This window comes from Gorilla gorilla, chromosome 11, assembly GCF_029281585.2.
Source record: "Gorilla gorilla gorilla isolate KB3781 chromosome 11, NHGRI_mGorGor1-v2.1_pri, whole genome shotgun sequence".
NCBI lineage: Eukaryota > Metazoa > Chordata > Mammalia > Primates > Hominidae > Gorilla > Gorilla gorilla.
In genome coordinates this window covers 89,073,499-89,099,610 of record NC_073235.2, presented here as the reverse complement: position 1 = coordinate 89,099,610, position 26,112 = coordinate 89,073,499, and the positions used below count along the sequence as shown (strand labels likewise).

Genomic DNA, 26,112 nt, shown 5'->3' with positions numbered 1-26,112 from the left:
TTTTTTTTTTACTTCTATAGCCAAGCCTCCTGGATCCTGGCCATCCCATCCTCCTTTTAAATGTAAAAATTCACTGCACTGCCTTCTTCCTGTCTCCTTACTTTACACATTTCTCTTGAACAATCTCAACCATTAGCTTCTACTAATACCTATATTATTTCTCTGGCTTTGATCTTTCTCCTGAATACCAAGGCTTATGTTTACAAGAACCTGCTGGAAATTTCCATCCGGATATGCCATAAGTACCTCAAATGTAATGTACCTTTTCCTCTCCTAAACTCTCTGCTCTTCCCCAAATCTCTGCCCCTTTCCTATTTCCTGTCTCAATTCTCAGTCCAGCCAATCACCCAACCCAGAAACCTATGGATTCTACATCATACATTATCCTAAATATGTCTCCTTCTTTCCATTCCCATTGTTACTGGCCTGGTTTATTTAAGCCCTTATCACCTCTTTTTGGCAGTAATATGAAAATATTGCCAGCCATCATTCTGTCTTCTAATATGTTAATATACTAATATATGTAAGTACTTTGCATAATTTAATATTTCCAAAGATAACACTACATAATGAGGTAGCTATTACGATGTCCATTATATAGGATATAATAAAAAGGTATGGAGAGGCTAGGTGGTTTCTGCAAGGAAAGACACTACTGTAGAACACATTAAGAGAGAACATCCTGGGGACGTAACAAAGCTCTACCACACGCTAGTGTGAGAGCTTTGATAATCATTCTCTGAGCTGATTTTCAAATCAATAAAATGGGTATCAATATAGTATCTATAATATTAGCTGTTATTATATAAATTATTCATAATAAATAGACATATCACCGAAGCAAAATACCAAAGCTACTTCTTAGAAATAAGTAGTATAATTTCTTTTTCTAAAACGCATACAGTTCTGTCACTTTTTGCCAACATGGCTGCCGGTGGTTGAATTTTATCGTATTTCAGGCCTGTTCAAGAATGCTTCTTCATATGGTTTGGCTGTGTCCCCACCCAAAATCTCATCTCAAATTGTAATTCTCATAATCCCTATAATCCCTACATGTCAAAGGAGAGACTAGATGGAGGTAACTTAATCATGGGGGCAGTTTCCCCCATGCTGTTCTATTGATAGTGAGTTCTCACGAGATCTGACCATTTATAAGTGTTTGGTAGTTCCGCCTGCATTCATTTTTCATCATGCTGCCTTGTGAAGAAGGTGCCTTGTTTCCCCTTTGCCTTTAGCCATGATTATCTTTCCTGAGGCCTCCCCAGCCATGCTGAACTGTGAGTCAATTAAAACTCTTTCCTTTATAAATTACCCAGTCTCAGGCAGTTCTTTTATAGCAGTGTGAAACAGACTAATACAACTCTCTATAGTGGCTTGCCTCATTAATGATTTATCACCATTATAAGGTTTGAAGGATGTTTAAAATTAATCTGGGAAAAGAGAATTCCACGGCTCAAAATTTTCTTCTTGGACCAGTCAAGTGAATGATGGAAGAGACTTACTGGATAAGCACTTAACATATGCGTTTGATAACCCCTTTTCTTGCATTTTCACAAAATCCTCACAAATTTACCCTCTGTGGACCAAGATACTTCCACAGAGGGTAAATTTGTAAGTGACTGGGAAGAGCTTTGAACCCAAGTGGTTTCAACGGTTTTCAAAATGATTTCAGGCAGGGCATGGTGGCTCACGCCTGTAATCCCAGCACTCTGGGAGGACAAGGCAGGCGATCACTTGAGCTCAGGAGTTTGAGACCAGCCTGGGCAACATGGCAAGACCCCATCTCAAAAAAATAAAATCCTTTCATATGTGTTATCTAATTTGATCCTAAAGAGCAACTAGTAAGTCAGGCAGGACAGAAAGGCTCTGCCCATTTTCTAATTCTCACACTCAAAATACTTCCATGTGTAGGTGCTGTACATTTTACATCTTAATTGGAGCCAAAATATCAAGTATGGTGGTCAGGATAGGGGTAGTTATGACTTGCTGGTCCAGGGGAAATATCACATCTAACTAAGCATATAGTGTTAGAAGTAAGGACAGTGGTTACTTTTGCAGGGCAGGGTGAGATATGATTAGAAAGAGACAGAAGGGGGCTTGTGGATGCTGGCAATACTCTATCTTATTTCCATAGGAATTTACGGTGGTGTATTATGCTACTTCAGTATAATTTCCCAAGCATCTCAACACTTAATTTTCTTCTTGGTACTTTTCATTTATAAAAATAGGTATTTTTATACTAGAATTGCATATGTATATTGCAATTGCATATATGCAATGACATATATACACTATAATTAAAAATTATAAAAGATGTAAATGTGCATTTTAAAAGGAATCTGATAATGTAAAAATAATAAAGGTTAGCGTAATGAATTTAGAAATGTTTGTTTAGAAATAAAATAATTCTATTTCAGGCAAATACATATTTGCCTTTCTAAGGATGAATTTTAATGTGGTACATTTTGCTCTTTTTGTGTTTCTTTTCATCAAATAACTGACATTCAAGATTTGAAGTTTTACAAAAAGTTACCTCTGAGGTCATCCTTTTAGTGCATTATTGCTAGCTCATGTAATTAAAAAACAAAAACACATCACAGAAAGGATAAACCCCATACACAAAAGTGGCACCATATGCTTATGTTTATTGTACAGTCACAAGTTACATGTTGGAAATCAAGCAGAACACTGTACCAGTTTTCACTAACTCAAATCAAGTTAGCAAATTACAAATTTTAGAACAGATTCATTTTCTGTCTCACCCAATGTGGGTGACCACAAAGATATTTACTTTCTATGTTATTAGGTAGCAAATTAATTTGATATACTACACAGCTTCCAAGTTACCTTAGGATATTTCAAAGTGTTTCAAAACTGGTAAAGAATAATTCATTTCCAGCCTGAAATACAATGCAGAATGGACCATTTAGGGGTAAATAACCTCACTTAATCACTCTTTCCTGCTAACAAAAATAATACAAATATTTGTTTATATTAGGCTTACTAAATTAATGACAACTTTGAAATTATCTAGATTTGGTTACATTGTTATATTGCACTTGAGAACAATGACAAAAAACATCAAAGATTCAGTACCTCTCCCAAGAAGTTCATTATATATCAGAAATTAAAATGAAATATAAGCATATATTGCATGCTGCATATTTCTATTGTTCAAACCAGCCAACCAACAAACTAAAAGGAATACTCTCCAAAACACTGAGTATTAAGTAATTTCATCTGCCTTTTTTGATCCTACAATCATTTTTCAAATTTTAGGTGTTTTTCTTTAAATTATTCATCAAACTACTACATATACAAGCTATCCAAGAATGCAAACAAGGTGACATTGAGATGGGTAGTGGCTGCACAAAGGTATTCCAAGAACGACTCATTCTTCTCCACCAAGCTCATCATTACATTTTGCAACTTAGGAAGATCTGCCAACTTACAAATTCTGTTTGCCTTACAAAAATCGCTGATCTATTATATACAATACTTTTATCACACAAATCTCTCCCTTAGGGTCATGATTCACTATCAAAAATCTTTCACAGCCCTCTTAAGCCAATAAAGTCTCTTTTATTAATACTTGAGTTTTCTTTATGGAAATGTAAGTGTTAATGAGAATTAACTATGAATAAGTAGTTTCATAACACAGGTAGAATGATGGCAATAATATTTTGACTAATTGTTTTACCTTTCAGATTCAGAATTACAGTGATAATCGTTAAGAGAAAAAAGAAACAAAAAGAAAAAATGACTCACATGTATTTTTCTCAAAATATCAATTCTGAAATAAATACCTATATAAAAATCAATATCAGTATCAATATTTCTTACCAATGTCAAATGTTTTTAATATCTTCTAGTTCATTCATGTTTTCGTAAAACTGAATCAGATCATAAAAATTTTACATTTCAAAATGGATTTTTATTCTCAATAAATCACAAATATGGTAGTATTTCAAATGTTTTAGAGATTTAAAGTTTTCATAGGGCAATTTTTTGATATTTAATCATGATAAAAAAAATCCCACCATTTTCTTCAGAAAGTAGGCTTTCAAATTACACTTCTCCATATTTTTGTAGATATATAAATGTTCATTTTTTGAAGGAAAATCTATGCTATTATACAAAACTGTATTTCATAAAGGTAATTTAAGATATCATGTTAATTTCTAAATTACAGCATCTTTCAATCTCCAATACAAGATTACTTTCAAGATAGATGCCATAAAAGGAATAGATGGCACAAAAGCAAATTCTAACACTTTTGTCAAAGAGTGACTTGCTATCCAACATATTTTCAGAAATGACTGTTACTAGGTGGTAAAACTGTTAGGGTAAAATTTGTTATAGACTAACTTACTGATTGGTGGCAGGCAACACTTGGCCCTAGGATAAAAATATTTTTTTTAAAAAATTTTAAATTTATTGGTAATAAAAATACTTACTGCATATGATTAAGCTCTTTCAAGCTACTAATAAAAATCTATACTCCAAGACCCATTACTTTTGAAATTCACTAAAGCTAAAATAGAAGGTTTTGTCTAGAGTCCTACCTTGTATACCTCAACTAAATGTGCTCCTATTTTACAAATATATTCTCAAGATTAGCTCAGTCAACTTGTGCATGAAATTATGAGATATGGCAAGATAAATTTCAATCATTTTTAAAACACAGCAAAATAGTCAATTATTTAAGGGAAATATTTATCATTACCTAATGAGGACAGCAGTTAAAGAGCTATTAAACTCTCCATTTCTAATGTACGACATGATGTAATTGCACAAAAATAGGTATAACTGATCATCATCCCCAGGCCTTGAGGAACTGTGAATAAATCATATATTCCTCTAGAAGGTTCACCACTCTACAGAGCCATATAAAACTACAACTTGCCACCTATGTGGCTTTTATTAATAATCCTAGAAAAGTAATTTATACTAACAAACTTCAGAAAGCTTTAAAAGGTTTTCAATAACTTGAACTGCTTATAAAAATACCTTTTAGAAGTTATTCTGATAGCCGAGACTGATTTTACACATTACCTTGCTTAAACAGAGGTAATATTCCTGTAACATCATGCTATTGCTAGAAGTAAATCAGTGAGTTGCCTTAAGAGTTTTTATTCCAAGCATTACTCATAAAGTTGGGGTAAGGGGTCCAGGTTCCTGTCAACTGTAAAGATTTCTCACTGATCTTGACCCATTCTCAGTAACAGTTTTGGAAATCTAAGGAAAAGTACATGAATGGAGGAAAATAAATTAATACTAACTAAAAACTCTGCTCTACTCTAAGAATGTAATACTTACTATATGCATAAGCAACTATCTCAAAGAACTACACAGTATTTTAATAAAAATGCTTTTTTTATACTGTAAATAGCCAGACTAAAACAATGGAATAAATATGCTTTGGAAATAATTTCCAACTCCATATGGCTTTAAGCATTATGATATTCACGTGAAATTAAACAATTACACAAAAGAGGCATTTGTGATTATGGAACTAATTTTTAGTATAGGTTGGCTTGAAGGATTTGACCTAAAATTTATACAAGTTAAAAATGTAATAAAATATTGTGGATTTAATATAAACAGAAGTATAATAGGATCTACCAGATTTTCATACTAAAACAAAATATTGTACCTTTGTTATTAAAAGCAAGAATTTGGATGGTATCATGTATGTGTTTATAAAATTCTACCATATAAGTGATTAAAAAAATCCAAGTTCATGCAGTTATAAAGTCTTTAGTATCCTGAAAAGTAAACTGTAGTGTAATATGTATTAACATTAAGTACGTATACAAAAGACATGATTGCTAAGGTCCAAATTTGGACTGCTTTAAAACAACAACAACAACAACAACAACAACAACAAATAAAGTTCCGTACATTAAATCAGAAACAGTAACTGAAGGAGGTACTATTTTATATAAAGTAGTAAATCAGGCACTACCTGTCTTATATACATTGAATAAAAACTATCCCTTGAAATTTTATTATTTAAATACCTAAAAACACAAGTCACCCTATGTTATTAAATGTATGTCTGAACTTATTTATAAGGAGAAGGTTGACAAATATAATTCTCATTTTGTGGTTAATGCCAATTAGCACTATCAGCAGTAAAGCCTTGGATTTTTACTCCTCATGAAGAAAGTTTAAATCTATAATAAAGTTGCTAATTCTAGTGGGTCAAGATGTAGCATAACTTAAAAACTGCAGTTAAGTTTCTGAGTTTCCTTCACCATTTTCATGAGGTTGAAGCTGCTCCCTTTCTTGTTCTTCTTGAGGTGGCCGGACCCGTTTAAAAAAGCCCATCTGTCAGTTGAAGAAAAACCATTATTACTGTCACATCAGTGTAGAATACGAAAAGTATTTTTTGGGTGACTATATTACCACTAAGAACATTTAAACTGTATTTCATAAAATTTATCTTCCCTCATATAATAAGTAATGCTCATCAAGTATCATCATTACAGTCCCTTTCTTCCTTCCCTTACTTTTCATTCTTCTTTTCCTTCTTCCCTTTCCCTTTTCTTCTGCTTTCCCTCTCTCCTTCTTTCTCTCTAAGTCCGTTACTTACCCTGTACATTACAAATACCAAAACAGCCAGTAGCAACAATCCTGCTAGAACTGCTAAAATGATCACCCACACAGGCACAGGCATGGGCGCTGGCTGAATGCCCCAGGTGACATTAGTGGTAACCTATTGAGGAAAAAAGATTTTAGTTTTAAAAACAGTCCATTGACTTAATCAACAAATATCTGAGTAAATATTATATTTTATTTTAATGGAATTCACAGTATATTCTTTTCCTGCATATGATAATTTAGTGGTTTCACATTTGATATCAAGAGCATGCACATACACACATGAAACTCCCAATGATAGGCTGACTTCTGATTGCATCTGACATGATTTTTTTTTCTTTTTTTGACAGAGTCTCACCCAGTATGTAGGCCAAGCTGGAATGCAGGGGCATGAACTCGGCTCACTGCAACCTCCATGCTTCAGCCTCCCCAGTAGTTGGAATTACAGGCCTGCGCCACTATACCCAGCTAATTTTTCTGTATTTTTCGTAGAGAAGGGGTTTCACCATGTTGGCCAGGCTGGTCTTGAAATCCTGGCCTCAAATGATCCACCTGTCTCAGCCTCTCAAAATGCTGGGATTACAGTTGTGAGGCACCACACCCAGCTTGAAATGATTTTTAAATAATCCAATCCAGTTTACCATGTGCTGATCCCATTTTTACTCCTTAAATATCTTCAAAATGCCTCACTTGTTGCAGTTAATTTCCAACTTTCTAACTTTGTAAAGGAAAATTCCTAAAATTTCCCCAATATAATTTAGTATATACTAAGAAATCTCTTACACTGGACAAGATGCTAAACTAAAAGGTCTAGCTTTAATCACTTCGGGGTAAGGAGTAAAATGATAATATTAAACTAGGTTATAATGCTATCATATAACTTCATTAGTTTAAATTATCAAAAAAGTTAAGCTGTCGTTTTTTAAAAAACAAAATAAAAACATGTACAGCATTTGAATTGAGTAAATTTATTCTATTCGCCTAAACCAATGACTTACCAATGTGGAGTTGGTGATATCCTCAATTGGAAGATTCTTGTAAGGAAACTCTATGACATTAAATGAAGCAGACGACTTCAGAGAATAGGAATGATTCTGATTTTCTTTCTGTTTGGAAATAACAATTAAATGATTTCCCAGATATCAGGCCTTTTATATTTATTTGAAAACACTGGGTATGTTTGCTAAATGCTGCACCTGTCTACTTACATTCATAAAAGTCTCAGTCCACAGTAATGACTTTACGTACAAGATTGCACTCTTTCCTCTGTCTAATCTCCCAACTTGGCAGACAATCTTCAAGCACTGAGCAACTCCACAACCCTGCCAAAACAAATCCTTTACTTATAAGAAAAGGTCATTCTATCATCTCTTCAACATTTGAAAATTTGCCATTTTTTTTTCTTTTTGTGTGATGGCCAAAGAGATTATCCAGATTCTTCTGTCTTGAAAATAAACAGGCTAATAGTTGAGTCTATGAATGCTTTTTATTGTGAAGGGGTTGGTATGTTTCTTTTCTTTTTCTTCTTTTGCCACACATGTAGTTCCTTGTAAATGAAAGAGTTGGTTTTATCGTGATTTGTTATAGAAAGATAAGATCCATAATATTAAAAGATTCATTCTATGACTAGAACTCAATATTCTTTAGGCAAACCCATAACATGGTGATATTTGTAAGATATAATAACCAGATCTCAACATCCCCATGGAAAAGAAAACAGAATTTTTAATGGTTTTTCCATGGAGGGCCTACAGAAATCAAATCGCATGCTGATGGCCTCTGACACATTTAATGTTTTAATCAGTAACTTCGAGGTTGGCAGCCAAAAGAAATAAATATTCACCACCTTCTATATGCTGATCACACTGTATTAGACATATCACATATATACACCTCATGACAATGTTATCCAGTAGTGGTACCATTTGTTGACGATTAGGAGTAGAAAAGAGTTTCCTTGACCTGAGAAAGGGCATTGATAAAAAGCCCAAAGCTAATATCATACTTCATACTTTTTTCTCCCTAATGTCAGAAATAAGACAATAGAAATCAAGCCATTTCTACTCAATATTGTACGGAAGGTTCTAGCCAGTGCAATTAGGTAAGAAAAATTAAGGCCAGGTGCAGTGGCTCACTCCTGTAATCGAAGCACTTTGGGAGGCTGAGGCAGGCGTATCGCTTGAGGTCAGGAGTTCGAGACCAGCCTGGTCAACATGGTGAAATGCCATCTCTACTCAAAATACAAAAATTAGCCAGGCGTGATGGTGGGCACCGTAATCCCAGCTACTTGGGAGGCTGAGGCAGGAGAATCGCTTGAACCTGGGAGGCAGAAGTTGCAGTAAGCCAAGATCATGTCACTGCACTCCAGCCTGGGTGACAGAGCTAGACTCTTTCTTCAAAAAGAAAAAAAAAAGTAAAAGGTATCCAGATTAGAAATGATAAAGTAAAGCTATCTCTTTGTAGATGACACGATCTTACATATAGAAAACACTAAATAATCCAAATTAAAACTACTTAAGCTAAAAAAAACAAGTACAGAAAAGGTACAGGACACAAGATCAATATGCAAATATGAGTCATATTTCAGTATACTATCAATAAGAAATCCAAAAAAGAAATTAAGAAAACAACTTCCTTTAAAACAGCACTGAGGTCAAGAGCAGTGGCTCACACCTGTAACTCCAACACTTTAGGAAACCAAAGTGGGAAAGTCACTTGAGGCCAGTAGTTCAAGACCAGCCTAGGCAATGTAGTGAGATTCTATCTCTACAAAATGAAATTTAAAAATTAGCCAGGTGTGGTGGGTGCACCTATAGTCCTAGCTACTCAGGAGGCTGAGGCAGGAGGATTGCTTGAGCCCAGGATTTCAAGGTTGCAGTAAGCTATAACTATGCTACTGTCCTCCAGCATGGATGACAGAATAAGACCCTGTCTCTAAAAAATAAAAATAAAAACAGACCAGGCATGGTGGCTCACATTTGTAATTCCAGAACTTTTGGGAGGCCAAGGTGGGTGGATCACCTGAGGTCAGGAGTTCGAGACCAGACTGACCAACATGGTGAAACCTGTCTCTACTAAAAAAATACAAAAAATTAGCCAGGCCTGGTGGTGGGCACCTGTAATCCCAGCTACTTGGTAGGCCAAGGCAGAAGAATTGCTTGAGCCTGGGAGGCGGAGGTTGCAATGAGTCGAGATCCCACCATTGCACTCCAGCCTGGACAACAAGAGCAAAAACTCCTTCTCAAAAAAAAAAAAAAAAAAAAAATAATAATAGAAAGCATTGAAAAGAATACACAGAAATCACGTAATCAAGGATGTGCAAGACAAGTACACTAAAAGTGACAAAATATTGTTGAAAAAATGGTAGAATAAATAAACAGAAAGACATACCATGTTCATGAATGGAACTATGTAATGTTAAGATAGCAATACTCCCTAGATTGCTCAAGAAAATTGCTACCAAAATTCCAACTACCTTGTCTGCAGAAATGGACAAGCTGATCCTAAAATCCACATGGAATCACAAGGGACTCTAAATAACCAAAATAATCTTAAAACGAATAAAATGTATTCATATTTCCCTATTTCAAAACCTGAACTCCAGAGCTATGGTAATCAAAACAATTTGTTACTTGTATTAAGGATATACATATAGGTCAACTGAATAGAACTGAATGTCTAGAAATAAATCCATATATTTATAATCAATTCATCTCCAACAAGACTGCCAAGACCATTTAAGGGGAAAGAATAATTACTTCAACAAATGTTGCTCAGACAGATGGATAGCCACACACAAAAGAATCAATCTGGACCCCTACCTCACACCATACACATAAATTAACCCAAAATGAATCAGGGATGTAAATGTAATAGCTGTAAGTGTAAAACTTATAAAACCAAAAAGCCTAGGTATGAATCTTCATGACCTTGTATTGGGCAATGGTTTTAAAAATATGACAACAAAATTACAAGCAACAAAAGAAGACATAGATAAATTGAACTTCATATTTAAAAATTTTTGTGCATTAAAGGACACCATCAAGAAAGTAAAAAGACAGTTCACACAGAATGAGACAAAACCTGTGCAATCATATATCTAATGAAGGTAGTATCCAGAATATATAAATAACTCTTTGCAACTCAACAATAAAAGGCAAATAACCCAATTTAAAAATGGGCAAAAAATTTGAATAGACATTTGTCTAAAAAAGATACACAACTGAAAAGATGCTGAATATCATCAGTCTACAGGGAAATGCATATCAAAACCACAATGAGTTACTTCTTCACACCAACCAGGATGATTATAAAAATTTTAAAACAAACAAAAGCAGAAAATAATAAGTGTTGACAAAGATGTGGAGAAAATAGGACCCTCATATATTGCTTGTTGGGATTGCAAAATGCTGCAGCAACTTTGGAAAATAGTTTGGCAGTTCCTCCAAAAGTTAAACATAGAGTTTCCACATGACCTAGCAATTGCACTCTTATGTTTATTCTCAATAAAACTGAAAAACATGTTTACATGGAAATTTATGCATGAATGTTCATAGCAACACATTCAAAATAGACAAAAAGTAGAAATAATCGAAATGTTGATCAACTGATGAATGGATAAACAAAAGGTGGTATGGCCACACAATGGAGTATTATTCAGGCATAAAAATGAAGTACTGGCTGGGCATGGTAGTTCACGCCTGTAATCCCAACACTTTGGGAGGCCGAGGCGAGCGGATCACAAGGTCAGGAGATCAAGCATCCTGGCTAACACGGTGAAACCCCGTCTCTACTAAAAACACAAAAAAATTAGCCGGGTGTGGTGGTGAGTGCCTGTAGTCCCAGCTACTCGGGAGGCTGAGGCAGGAGAATGGCGTGAACCCGGGAGGTGGAGCTTGCAGTGAGCCGAGATTTCGCCACTGGACTCCAGCCTGGGTGACAGAGTGAGACTCTGTCTCAAAAAAAAAAAAAAAAAAAAAAAAAAAAAAAGGAGTACTAAGGCACACCACAACATAGATCTTGAAAACATGCTACATGAAAGAAGGCTAGACACAAAAGGCCATATGTTGTATGATACTATATGTATGAAATGTCCAGAATAGGCAAATCAGTAGGAATGCAGATTAGTGGTCACCAGGGGCTGATGATAGGGGAGAATGGATAAACTGCTTAATGGGTACAGCATTTCTTTTTGGGGTGACAAAAATGTTTACAATTATAGTGGTAATGGTGGTTCAATGTTGTAATTATACTAAAAAACACTAAATTATACACTTTAAAATCATTAAAATGGTTAATTTTGTGTAAGTTTTGTCTCAATTAAAGAAAACAGATTCTGAAGGAGGACAGAAAGTGCAAGATCAAAAGTGGGGTTGGGAGGTAGAAGGCAGTTTCTATGTCACATGGGTTGGTCAGGGAAGATCTCTGACATAATTTTACTTTTAAGGACATGAGAAGGATATGGGAAAATAAGCCACAAGGATATCTGGACAAAGAATTCCAGGCAGATGGAAGAGCAATTTTCAAAGCATGGAGGAATAAACATGCTTGGGGCTATCTGTTCAATGAAAGCAAGGTGGAAAATTTGAGAAAGAGAATAGTAAGGAGAGGAGATGCAAGCAGAGAGGCAGGAAGGGCCTGTTGATGCTGGGCTTAAAGGTCATTGTAGCCTCTTGCTTTCTCATTGAGTTAGATGGGAAGGCACTGGCGTGACACAACCTGACCTATATTTAAAAGGATCACTGTGGCTTCTATAGCATACAAAGTATAGTGGGGAGAAAGGCAGAAATACAGAGGCCAACCAGGGGTCTGGCAATAGTCCAATCGAGACGGGAAAGGAGCCTGGGTTAGGTTGTGTTAGTGATGAAACTGGTGAGAAGGGGCCAGATTCTAGGTATTTTGAAAGAAAATATTGATACAATTTGCTGAAATACAAGACGTGAGATTTGAGAGAAAGAGAGGAGTCAAGCATGAGGTCCAGGTGTTAGAGAATGAAGTTGGTATTTACTAAAATCAACTAAGAACTTTATGGAAAGAGCAGACTTGGGAAAACCCAAGGGTATATATTTAGAATTGTTTGAGATTCCTATTAGATATTTAAAAGCAGTTTCTAGTAGGCAGTTGGATATTGGAATCTGAAGTTCAATGCAGAAGATCAGACTGGAAATATAAATCAAAGCATCTACACCACATGGTATTCACAGCCATGAGAGTCAACAGAAGGAAGTGATTAAGTGAACCAAAGCCACTAGGCAATTGAATGGTTGAGGACTAACAGGAACCACAGAATTTGGTGATGTAAAAGTAAGTAGTGATCACCATTGAACATAAACAGTGCTGGGCATGGTGGTTCATGTCTGTCATCCCAGCACTTTAGGAGGTTGAGGTGGGCAGATCGCTTGAGCTCAGGAATTCGAGACCAGCCTGGGCAACATGGTGAAACCTCATCTCAACAAAAAATACAAAACTTAGCTGGGCATGGGGGAGAGCGCCTATAGTCCTAGCTACTTGGGGGACTAAGAGGGGAGGATTGCTTGAGCCTGGGAGGTCAAGGCCTCAGTGAGCTGTGTTTGTGTCATTGCACTCCAGCCTGGGTGACAAAGTGAGGCTCTGTGTCAAAAAACAAACAAACAAACAAACAAAAAACACTATACCAGGTTCTCTACTAGAGATCTGGAGATTTGTTAATTAAAAGAAAAAAGAAAAACAATTGCCTTTAAAAACATTATAGCCATTATATAGGCTAACTCAACAAAGGTTAATCAAGTGCTAATTATTATTCCAATGTATTTTTGTTGGGACCTTCTGGATTTTTTAGTATCGTACTAAAGCCTCAGAGATTAGGAGGAGGCCCAGAAAGAGGACAGTTAAAGAACTAGAGTAGGAAAATCAAAGTTCGGACATAAACTAGTTTTATTAGCCATCTACAAAAATAGATCATTTGAAGAAAATATGGCATTAATCTAACTAGGAAAAAGGAAAGTAAGAGGAATGCATGGTATAAAAATAAATGTAGTTTTTCAAGCACAGCTGTTGTTATTTTTGAAATGTTCTTTGGCATCAGTTCTATAGTCACATATTTTTAAATGTCTATGGTGCACATATTTGAAATGGCACTTACCAAAGTGTGAATATCTCCTTCACTGAGGGCAAGATCCCGCTTAGTGATGAGATGGTCCCGCTCACCTTGCCCAGCAACCGTGTCATTCTTTTCAGTTGTTTGCAAAGATGAGATCTAATGCAATCACATTAATAAAATGGTGGTAAATGATAATGAAAAACATTTTACATCAGCATTTTGATATAAACTCTTAGATATGATTAAAAAATAGTGAATGAAAATTTAGTACGACAGAATATTTACCACTCAGTATATAGTGAGCAGTAAGGACAGAAAATAAAGATTAGAGTGTTTAATATGTACCAAAAAAGTTAGCTCTCCCTAACCATTATTTTCAGCCCTTGCTTAGCTAGAGTGGAAACTGATGAAACATACAGAAATGGCCTGAAATTCCACAGTACATTTGTGATGTCAATCATGGGTATATCTTTTATTTTGTTTCTTCACCTTTCCTTAGACCATATTGTATAACAGTTTCTAGTGCAAATCTATGATGGAGATGACTATATCCAAAAGTCAAGATAATCATGAGTAAAATGGTATAGCTTATCCCAAAGGTAGAAATTTTAACAACAAAACACCCTTGATGTGATACCATGCCCTGAAGAAACAACAATGTGATGGAGCCAAGGTCAAACTGAGTCACTGAAGGACATCTCATGAGGCTCAGTAAGCACTCCATGAAGATGTGGTTCACTAGACGTCACAGAATCAATTCTTACCCATTATACAAATGAACTTATCCTAAGTGTACTGCTTATGAACTAAACCATTTTTTGCAGAGTGGGTTTTATATTAAAACATTTGTTTTATTTTATGAATTTCTTTTACAGGTTTAGAAAGAAGGCAATGAAATATCATTGTAATGAAGAGCTGCTATTAAGCATATTACCTTAATTCTCAAAGGGTTGATCTCCATATCTGAAGTGCAGTTCATTGGTCCATCAATATCATAATGAAGGATATACAACAGAGTGTTATTATTATATTTGTAAGGCCACTGAAGATGGAGCATTGCCTTGCTGAATGAACTTGGACCATTGTTTCTCAGCTAAGGAGAAAAAAGAAAATGTATCTACACCTTGGGCAAAAATCTATTCCATAATCCTTCCCCTACATCAACTTTAGAAATCATGTTAGCAATAGGTTTTAAATAACAGCAATTTCCACAGTTAACCTCTAATTACAATGTGACCATTTTTATGCAAAAATGATCAAACTCAACATTTGTCTCTAACACAGAGTAATATGTGTCAGGATAAAAATATAAACAAGGTTGGGCACAGTGGCTCATGCCTGTAATCCCAGCCCTTTGGGAGGCCGTGGCGGGCGGATCCCTTGAGGTCAGGAGTTCATGTCCAGCCTGGCCAATGTGGTGAAACCTGTCGGTGAAACCCTGTCCCTACTAAAAATACAAAAATTAGCCGGGCATGGTGGTGCACACGTGTAATCCCAGCTACTCAGCAAGCTGAGGCAGGAGAATCGCTTGAAACCGGGAGGTGGAGTTTGCAGTGAGCTGAGATCGCGCCACTGCACTCCAGCCTGGGCGACAGAGCAAGACTCCACCTTAAAAAAAAAAAAAAAAATATATATATATATATATATATATGTATAAACAAAAGGCAAAATATTTAAAAGTTATTAATGAAGGATGACAAAGAAAATTTCTTCCTATAGAAATAGTTTTGATTATTTGCCATAGGTATTTTCAATTTTTAGCCAGAACTACAAAATGCCCATGAGAAAGTACCAATGACATTTCTTTTATTCAAGTAGAACTAATTGATTTTAAACAACAAATTATATAAACTGCTTTATTTAAACAAGTCTATTTGTCAAATAAAAATGAATTTATGTATAGGGAAAATATTCAAAGAAATCTCTGACACATACTTAACCAATGTAGAGTTTACATAAAAATTACATAGAATTTCTCTTCGTTGGCTTGCTCACTAGGTTTGAGTAAAATCTAACAACTGCAAACCTCATAGATGTGCTGAACAACTGGCCCAACATCTTCTTCAGTCTCAGGGTTCTCCTTGTGCTCCCAGTTTGGAATCGGAAGAAAGATATGATCAGGACTCGAGACTCTAAACAATGACCAAAGAAAACCTACCATGAATATCAAAATGATATAGTCAGTTCATTTTCAAAAGTACCCCATATTCATTACTCAAATAAATAAAATTAGATCTAATTTTAAAAAATACTTTAAAAGAAAACTAATGAACACACACATGCACAAAAACTGCTCTTATGAAATGTACATGTAACAGGTGAATTGACAATTTGTGTAAAAGTTCAACAAAATTATTTTGTGCATGTTGTTGCCATGTCTTGTTCCTTTTGAGGATCACCCAGTATTGGGGGTTTGGAACATACCTAGGATTTTATTTCTACAGAAGCTAATGCCCTAGTAAAACCACCACTAAACATGCAGGGCCTACTGTCCAGAAAAGGCTAAGGCCTGACAGTTACCTTTAAAAAGCAATCACGAGAATGAGATACTCAACTAAGTATTCATACTGACCCTCTTATCTCAACTGCAGCTAAAACAGCAAGGTCAACTTTGTGAGATACAACTGGGCTTACTTTGTCAAATAGGTTTGAGCTGAAAAAGAAAAAAAAAAACTTAAAAATGAATTATGCATAACAACCAAGAACATACAGAGGCAAACCCAGTGAAACTAAAAATTAGCAAACAAAAGAAACAAGTGTAAAGCTTATATCTCAAAATAGTTATTTTCATTAACACTTAATTCCAAGAAGATGAACATTTTCTTTCTGGATTTTAAATTTTGTTTTACAAACTCAAATCTGACAATAAAATTATTCTTATAATGTAAATATTGATTTTAAAATGCTATAATCAAGCAATAAAATTTAATCTGTACTACTTTACATTTAAAGTATATTACATAGTATATTTACAACAAATAATATTTATTTGATAGTTATAAGTGAATATAAGTTGTTTTCATACCTTTGGATTTGTAGGTCAAATTTCACAGAAGTATCCATCTCTGACTGCTGGTGCACACTGAAACGAAGACCAGCTAAGAGCTGAAGGAGAGAGGAAAAGACAGTAATGCTAGTCAATGTCTAATTAGCAAAATTTCAAATCCAATGTCTAAATAAAAAATAATGTTCTAAAATGGGGTTTTTCTGAGCTTACAATAAAACTGAACAAAGATAATTAAATCTTATTTTCTATCAAACCTATTTTACTTAATATACCTGGGCCAATCCATAAGAGAGCTATTTAACAACAATTATTAATCATAATTATACCTCCTTATAATACTAACCATCTTTCTAAAAAGTGCAAAAGTAAATGTTTGTTGATCCAGTGAAAGTCTAGCAACTGGGTACAATAATTTGATAACACGAAGCTAACAACCAAAGTATGTGCTGTGTTCATAGGCCAGGAAAGAAGAAATGGATGGTTTACTAGAGTAAGGGAACATGGCTAAAGAAGGCATGAGTAGGGCCACAACCAGAATTTCTCCACACACCTCTCATAATACTCCCAACACCAAATATCCTAATTCCTGCAGGCAGAAAATTGGTAGATTTTAAATAAAACAATTGAACCACCAGGTACAAAAAAGAAGGCCTCTTGGGGATCACACAAATGACACAAATGACATATAAAAACAGTACTTCTTGGGCACTGCCTCCCACTCCACAAAACCTGGAGCTGGCTACTTGTAATAAGCAGAAACTATATAATAACCAGAAAGTTAGAGAGAATGAGAATATGAGAAAATAAAAGGCATGCTCATTGTTAATAAAACATTGAATACATGTGAAAAACTGAACTTAGGGTAATTTGTTCAAGTTCTCATCCCTAAGATACCATACATCTAGAAATACTAATGACTTGTAATAGAAAACATACTAAAGAAATATGGAATATTTAGACCTGTATTACCACAGATCTTCAAAGTACCAGTATCAATATGTCATTAAATAAATTCTATTGAAAAAGTCACACAGCATATACTGCCATTTTGTCCTTGCTACTAGAAATTCTACAAGGTATATTTTGTTTACTTTTTAGAGGATTCGGAAAGCAAGCCATTGGCTGCTTCTTTTCAAGCTCCTGGGCACCCTGCTCCACCATCTGAAGAGGAGCCTGATTCAACTGACCTTCACCTTGATCCTCTGTGTGGGGCCTGTGATGGAATCTAGCTCACCTAGGATTGACAGTCTTGGTAGTTGCCAGAGTAGCTTTTCAGGATCCATTAAGGCATCAGTGTAAAATAGCAAAAATTATTATTTCAGTCCTTAGTTTAAACCACTTTCTCATCCATTCACTAAAGTGAAGGAGGCGTAAAGAGCAGCTGATTGCAAACCGTGTAGGAGCACAACCAATTGTTTTCGTATCTTAGTTAAAACTAAGCAAAACTCTGCTAATCATTTAACTATTATATCGAAACCAATTTAAGGACATTGTTTTGAAGTGTTTATTTTTAAAAATTACTATGAGCCCAGAGAACAATATGCTTTTCTATTTGCCAGGGAGAAAAATCCGTTTAATTAAATTGTCTTACTTGAGTTCCAGCCTTCATTGGGTTTCCAAGGTCACATACCACCTGGCGAGTTTGGTTTTCTGTCTTAAATGCACAGGAAAGTCTTGCTAAGGCCTTTGATAGACCAAAAAAAAAAAAAAAAAAAATGGATATGAAAGGAAATAAAGTATCATGCAGTTGGATATTTCAGTTTCTTGTCCTAAGCAAATAAATCTAGTTGAGCAAACCAGGAGGTAAGGAAAAAGCCAGAATTGGGTACAATTGCCACATGGAAATGCAGAAGTGTTTCTGAAAGATCCCTAGAGGACTACCATACACAACCATACAGCCTCTGACAAATAATTTGATGGACAGGCTTAGACACTTTATCTATCTAACCTCGTTTCCAGGCACTTAGCTTGCAATTCTAAAAATGTCATATCAATGCATTATGCAAAGTATGAGGCTTAAAAGGAATTATGTAAGATAGGCACTCCATTGTCTAGCAATTTAGCCTTAGGTAGAATAGCTAAGCTTGTGCTTCACTAAATAGGGGAACAGCTCATTAATGTTAATAAGATCTGTGAGTGCATTTCAATTTTTAAAGAGGCAGCCTGCTTACTTCATTGTTTCGGACAACCCCGATGAAATCAGCCTGCAGTGGAATGGAAACGATGAGCTCAGCTTCATAGGCACCTTCTCCTTGATTCTGAGCCTTAACAATCAATGTCAGAGGGTTGTCATCCCCAATATAGATCTTCTTTTGATCACTACAAGTTAACAATACAAATCCAGACTGAGAAAAAAAGACTACAGGGGGAAAGTATGACTGTTCAAAGAAACAAGAGATAAATACACAGCACTGACATGTTCAACAGTGTCTCAAGGTATTTTAAGACTACTTCACAGCTTGATAGAAAACAGAAAATAGCACACTGGGTGCAAATCGAATGCTTCTCTCAATAAAAATAAACATTGATGCCACTAATATATCACTATCATTCATATCTATTACTGAAGTGAATTACATGTACTTTGTAATTCTCCAATATTTTTCTAAAAGCTAAATTAATCATGTGTCATAATTCTCACAATATTCTTTATAATTCATATGCCTTACAAAATGGTAAGGATATTCCTTGAGTTCAAAGAATGTTTACGATGAAGTGTATCTTTAAAATGATACAATATTACTTTGTGATATTACCCAAAGTTGAATGGTAATAACTCTTTCAACCTAGGCAACTAGTGAAAACACAGTGGATATTTTCTTTAGAAGCTCAATATTGATAGTTTTAGTGTTATAGAAAATCAGGCGTTACCCTCCAGTATAACTAATTCTCGTTAAAATATGTTAGTCCTTTGAATAGAAAAATGTGCCCTTCCATTTAAATTTCTTACTACATTATTATTTCAAGCAAAACTTACCTATCTACAGAAACTTCCAGCTTGGGTTTACAGACATTGTCTTCACCACAGTCAAGTAGAATGTGAGCCTAGAAAAAAACATTTTATTTTTCTACATGAAAAATACCAATGCAGGTGGCATAAGCAGTGTTTATCAATATCTATGTGGTTAAGCCTATATGTACACATGTATATATTTTCAGATACTCATCAGCTTGTTTGTATACCTGAATGCAAAAGAGACCATGGCCACTTATTTTTAAGCAGGTCAGTGTAGCCAGTCAAGAATGAGAAAGAAGAAAAAGATTCATAGGATATGATACAGTTCCTTGGAACCTTTCAGTTTTATCTCAGATTAAGCTGTTATCATCTTTGAATGAAGACTGGTGTAGAAAAGAAAGTAATAGTCAAGAAATGAGGGTTCATTTTTACCCTGCTGCTAGTTAAGTTGTGAGATGTTGGGCAAAATAGACTCCCTTCTAGAGTTTCTCATTATGGACTGTGCCTCTACCAATATCAGGAAATAGGGCTGCAGAGGATAAAAGAATAAGGAGCTGTAGATATTCAGCAGCAATTCAGACAGGCAGAGAGACCAAGGGGCAAAAGAAACTGGATAAAATGAGTCCAGCATTGCATGGTCATTTGGAAAAAGATGAAGGAAAAGGAACTTGAAGCATTATAGTTAACCAATCAGGGTAGGTGAAAAAAGCAAAGACCTGAACTTCTTCCCCACTAGATCTGGCCAGGAGAATGTTCCAGCTAGAGCAAAATGGAAACACCCAAAAGAGAGAAACAGTGGGAAAAAAGCAGAGGAGCTGGATAGGATGTGAAAGAAGAAACATAAAAATTAAGAAAAGAATGGAAAATAAAGATGAGGCCATTTTTGCTTTGTCTACTGGTAACATCCAAAGGGCTTCAAGCACAGAAGCAGACGAAAAGAAAAGAGAAAAGGATTTAAAGGAAAAGAAAGATAGAGTCCTTTAAAAAAAGGATGATGATTGCAAACTTCCAAGTCACAAGGAATGTCCGGAATTAAGGCTTCAACATACACATTTTGGGGGAACTCAGTTCAGCCCTTAACAATATTTAAAATATTGTCATTTTTACATGGAATCACTTAAAAATTATCAGTGGAATATTTTGCATTCTATTTCTTACTGTCTTCAAAATCCAGAATGTATTATATACTTTTAGCACATCTAAATTCAAATACTTAGGTTTTATTAGAAATTTTCTTTGCATTTAGAATTCATATAATTGACAGTTGAAAAAGTAGATTCAAATACTCAAGTTGTTCTAAACTTACTAAAAGTTTTGCAGTAAGAGAATTAAGCATCAGCTTTTAACGTTAATTAAAATTAAATAAAATTTAAAAATCAGTTCCTCAGTGACACTAAGCCCATTTTAAGTGCTCAGAAGTCACATGAGGCTTGCAAGTGGCTATATATTGGACAAAGATTCTTAACTGTCATTTTAATTTGAAGGAAACACAAAAATATATGTGAATTAATTCAATTACCTAGATATAAGCAGTTGCTATAAGCCTTTTTAAAAAAAGACTATTAGAAGAACTATATGGTGATTCTTTACATCATGCCAAATACAAATCAACGCTTGATTAGATCAGGAAGAAAGTGTGGACTTTGCAGATAACAAATTAACTAGTGATAAGGTATGTATAACATTCCCAGTTAGAATGTTAGATGAGTATCTTAAGTTTGCAATGAGACATATGTATAAAATATTAATAAAACTGTAATATAGAGATATTTGGCTGATATCACTCTATAGGGGAAAAAAAGGACTTAGCTGGCATTGAAGCAGCCATAGTATTAAAATATGCTGTCAGGAAAGATAGTTTCAGAAATGGAAAAGCAATGTCTTCCATGCTCAGAAAACCAAATCTCTACAGTTATATATGTTACATCTTGCACAAAGTAAGAAATTAATATGTATTTGAGGCTGGGCACGGTGGCTCATGCCTGTAATCTCAGCACTTTGGGAGGCCAAGGTGGGTGGATCACAAGGTCAGGAGATCGAGACTGTCCTGGACAACATGGTGAAATCTCGTCTCTCCTGAAATACAAAAAATTAGCCGGGCGTGGTGGTGGGTTCCTGTAGTCTCAGCTACTCAGGAGGCTAAGGCAGGGTAATCGCTTGAACACAGGAGGCGGAGGTTGCAGTGAGCCAAGATTGTGCCACTGCACTTCAGCCTGGCAACAGAGCAAGATTCTGTCTCAAAAAAAAAAAACAAAAAAACAAACAAAAAAACCCAAAACTTAATGTGTATTTGAATGAAAAAAATGAGAGAAAAAAACCCAACTCTTTCTGCAGAAAGCACTAAATCTCTAACACCAAAGGATTACGGAGCAGAAAGGGAAACACTAGAACTGCATTGTCCAATATAGTAACCGCTTGCAAGCCTCATGTGGCTTCTGAGCACTTGAAATGGGCTTAGTGTCACTGAGGAACTGATTTTTAAATTTTATTTAATTTAAATTATTTTAATGTTAAAAGCTGATGCTTAATTCTCTTACTGCAAAACTTTTAGTATGTTTAGAACAACTTGAGTATTTGAATCTACTTTTTCAACTGTGAATTACATGGATTCTAAATACAAAAAAAATTTCTAATAAAACCTAAATATTTGAATTTAGATGTGTTAAAAGTATATAATACATTCTGGATTTTGAAGACAGTAAGAAACAGAATGCAAAATATTCCACTGATAATTTTTAATCGTTTCCATGTAAAAATGACAATATTTTAAATATCATTAAGGGCTGAACTGTGTCCCCCCAAAATATATAAGTTGAAGCCTTAATCCCCAGTATCTCAGAATGGAACTGTATTTGGCAATATGATCTTCCAAGAAGTGATTAAGTTAAAACATCTTTAAGGTGGGCCCTAATCCAATGACTGATGCGTAAAAAGAGATTAGGACACAGACACACACACAAAAGGAAGACCATGTGAAGACACAAGAAGGTGACTAGTGACTGTCTACAAGCCAAGAAGAGAGGCCTCAGAAGAAATTAGCCCTGCTGATTCTTGATCTCAGACTTCTAGGCTCCAAAATTAGGAGAGAATCAATTTCTGTTGTTTAAGACACCCATTCTGTGGTACTTTGTTATGACAGCCCTAGAAAACTAATACAGATATATTTTTAAAATAAATTTCACCTATACCTTTTCTACCTTTTAAAAAAATGTTGCTAACCAGCAAATTAAAAATTACAAATTTAAAATTACAATTAAAACTTTGTATTTCTATTTGACAGAAAAGAGAGAGTGCATGGAAGAGTTTGTAACGTAACCAGTGAAATGAAGCATCCATTTTAGAGAAAAGGAAATGATGAAAATGGTGGGGTAAGTAATTAACATAAAAACAAGAGTGAATAACAAAGCTAAGAATGCAGAAAGAAACATACCTAAAAGTTAATAATGTCACTGATGGAACAAATGTAGGACACAGAGGAGACCACAACAAATTTTTTTCAAACAATGAAGAATGAGAATAGGTGGGAAAAAAAGGAAGTCAAATATTACTGCAGTTATTCTTGCCCTCCAACGGTTTCAAAAGTTAGCCTACTTGATTAGCTGGTTTTAACATGGTATTGGCATTAAAGAAATTGGATGGGGAGTTTGGAAAATTAATCAAAAGTAGTGATAACAATGATAATAAAAGATTTCTAAAAAATTATAAAACTATAAACAGAAAATAACCATAACCCATATATGAAAGCATATAATATAAAGTGACAAGTAACAATTAACTTTCAAAGAAAGTATAATACTGAATGACAGACATTAAGAGGCTCAGATGGTCATTATTAAACTATTAATCAACATAATATTGTGCATTCATTAAAAATAAAAAATGTAAAGAATATAAACACAGAAGTATGGTTATAAGTTCTATGTTAATGAATACTAGAAAATGGCACATATACTATGATTATTAATGTACAGGATGAAATATGAAATTGTTAAAATATAAAAATTAGAAAAGACTTTTAAAAATATTTTAATTTGCCTTTTGCTACTGTCACATATACAGAAAACAAACCAAAAAAAAGAGCTTATGGGATCTCAGAAAGACAAAAAAAAAGATAAACTAAATTTAGGGCAAAGAGTTATGAAGGAAGAAATATTAATGTAAAAACATGAACATGTAATTTAAAAAGGAGAAATAGTAACTAGAATTAACAATATTTAAATACATTACACATAAGATTTTCTAAAACTAGAATACCACCTATCAAATTTTGTTGCTTTCTTTGGTTTTCTGAAAAGAATTATTTATTTACTATATATGCACTTTTTAAAATTAAAATATCAAAGATAACATAGATATCAAATATATTTAGCAAAATACTAAAATACTATGTAAACAAACTGGCACTTTGCTGTTCTCCTTGAATTATTTTCCTATTTCATGTATATGAAATGTCTTTCTCTGTATATCTCCATGTTGAGTGGCTTTAAATATCTCTGACTTGAAAATTCAGATTCCCAAAAAAATAAAAACCAAAAAGAAAAAAAAATAAAAAATTCAGATTCCTAACCTTCTGACTTTGACTAAACATCTATCCATATGATAAAGGCAATCTCCTCTAATATTTAAAAACATGAATTGTAAAAAAAAATAACAAAATATCACATTAGTGGTAAACTGAGTACAGTACCTGTCGACTAATGTTAGCAGGCGTGAACTGGTTAAGAATGGGTTGCAAGCCTGTTGTATCAGCAGCTGTTCTATAATCCAACCGATACTCCATAAAAATAGTAATTGGAGTGAGTTTGTCTCTAAATTCAGATTCATCCTAGAAATGGAAACGCTTTGAATTAACGATAACATCAACCTAAATTATCTGGAGAAATCCATAAGTGCACATTACAAAGCCAGCTGTATTCATCCCTGAGCCTTCAATTCTAACAACATTCTCTGGAAAATTATACTTATGTAGAAATAGAATATCCAAAAGAAGATTATCCTTATCAAGTAAGAGCCTTTAGTCAATTTTTGTTTTACAATGTACTATTTGAGTCACACGAAAGTACGAGACATGTTAACAACATGAGCACTCAAACACACACACCCAACATAATAAGAACATTATTGATACTGCTTAAGCTACCCAAATACTTCTTTCTCTTCCTCCCTCTGCATTCCTTCTCAATAGGATTACATGTAGTCTTCTGTGACTTGCTTTCTGTCCTACACTCTTAAGATCCATCCATTCCATTGCATGTAGCCTACGTTAATTTTGTACTGTTGAGTACTATTTCATCATGTAAATATACAATTCATTTATCCATTCTGTCAAAGGCTATTTTGATTGTTTATGGGTTTTGTTTTTGCTATTACAGAAATTGCTGTGATTATTCTTATACATAGTGACAAGTATATTTGTCAGTTCTGTAGTACCACATTATTTTCCAAAGTCTTCAAAACAATTCACAGTGCCATCAGCAATGTATAAGAATTCTTAATTCACATCTTGACCAATTAATAGGTATTGGTGGACTTTGTTTAAATGTAAGATTCTATTTCTTCATAGTCATAACTTGGGGTATTTGTCTTGCTTCTTAAATCTTGAAGTTTTTAAAATTTACTCTAAAACTTTTTTTGTACTTAAGACAGTCACATATTTCTTCTTTAATCTATTCATGTGGTAAATTACATTTTTAGACTTAATATTAACCCACTCTAGGATAAATCCAACTTGGTTTATGTATCTTTTTTTACAAACTGCTAAGACTTATTTGCTTATAATGGCTTAGTCATTTTACATCTATTGTAAGACTAGAATGAAATTCTCCCTTCTGGTACTATTCTTGACCACTCCAGGAACCAATTACACTAGTTTCACAGATTGACTTTGAAATATTTTGGTTTTTTTATTCTTTCAAAGAGCTATTTAAAATTTAGAAGTCTTGTTCTTGAATGTTTGATAGATATTGCCTATAAAACCATCTGAGCTTTGTCGTTTTGTAAAGATTAACTGCCGATTCTATTTGTTAAGTGTTTAGAGGATTATTCAGGTTTTGTTTCTTCTTATGACAGTTGTATTGTTTTTCTAAGAATTTCCATGTTTTGTCTAAAAGTTTTCCTATGTACTGGCCCAAGGTTATTCAAAATATTCTGTTAATTCCTCCCTTATCTGTAATGTCCCATTTCAATTCTTAATTTTGTGGTGTTTCTTTCTTACCTTCATTTTTTCTTAACTTTCATTTAAATTAAATAGCATTTAAGGCTATACATTTATCTTTACATTCTACTGTTGTGATAGCCTATACATTTTGATGTCACATTTTCATTGTAATACGGTTGCAAGTAAATTTCCATTATGATCTTGTTTTTGACCCATAAGTTATTTAAAAATCACACTTCCCAATTCCCAGTTGATCTTTTTGTTATGGATTTCTAACAACTGCACTGTGATAGCATGTATTCTATAAA

The 26,112-nt window shown here is 34.3% G+C and overlaps 1 protein-coding gene across 2 annotated transcripts in view; it reads right to left on the bottom strand.

The window, feature by feature from the left end:
* Positions 1-2,625: 2,625 nt before the first annotated feature.
* Positions 2,626-26,112, bottom strand: part of ITGAV (integrin subunit alpha V) — a 91,830-nt gene continuing 68,343 nt past the window's right edge. For both annotated transcript variants that reach the window (XM_031008551.3, XM_055380357.2), the window contains exons 18-30: positions 24,335-24,472; positions 19,669-19,736; positions 18,863-19,010; positions 18,283-18,375; positions 16,710-16,789; positions 16,257-16,337; positions 15,711-15,816; positions 14,619-14,777; positions 13,727-13,840; positions 7,815-7,928; positions 7,605-7,712; positions 6,599-6,721; positions 2,626-6,333 (exon numbers count right to left, since the gene is read on the bottom strand). In XM_031008551.3, coding sequence (XP_030864411.1) covers positions 6,238-6,333; positions 6,599-6,721; positions 7,605-7,712; positions 7,815-7,928; positions 13,727-13,840; positions 14,619-14,777; positions 15,711-15,816; positions 16,257-16,337; positions 16,710-16,789; positions 18,283-18,375; positions 18,863-19,010; positions 19,669-19,736; positions 24,335-24,472 — 1,428 coding nt within the window. In that variant the 3' untranslated portion in view covers positions 2,626-6,237. The remainder of the gene's footprint in view (positions 6,334-6,598; positions 6,722-7,604; positions 7,713-7,814; positions 7,929-13,726; positions 13,841-14,618; positions 14,778-15,710; positions 15,817-16,256; positions 16,338-16,709; positions 16,790-18,282; positions 18,376-18,862; positions 19,011-19,668; positions 19,737-24,334; positions 24,473-26,112) is intronic.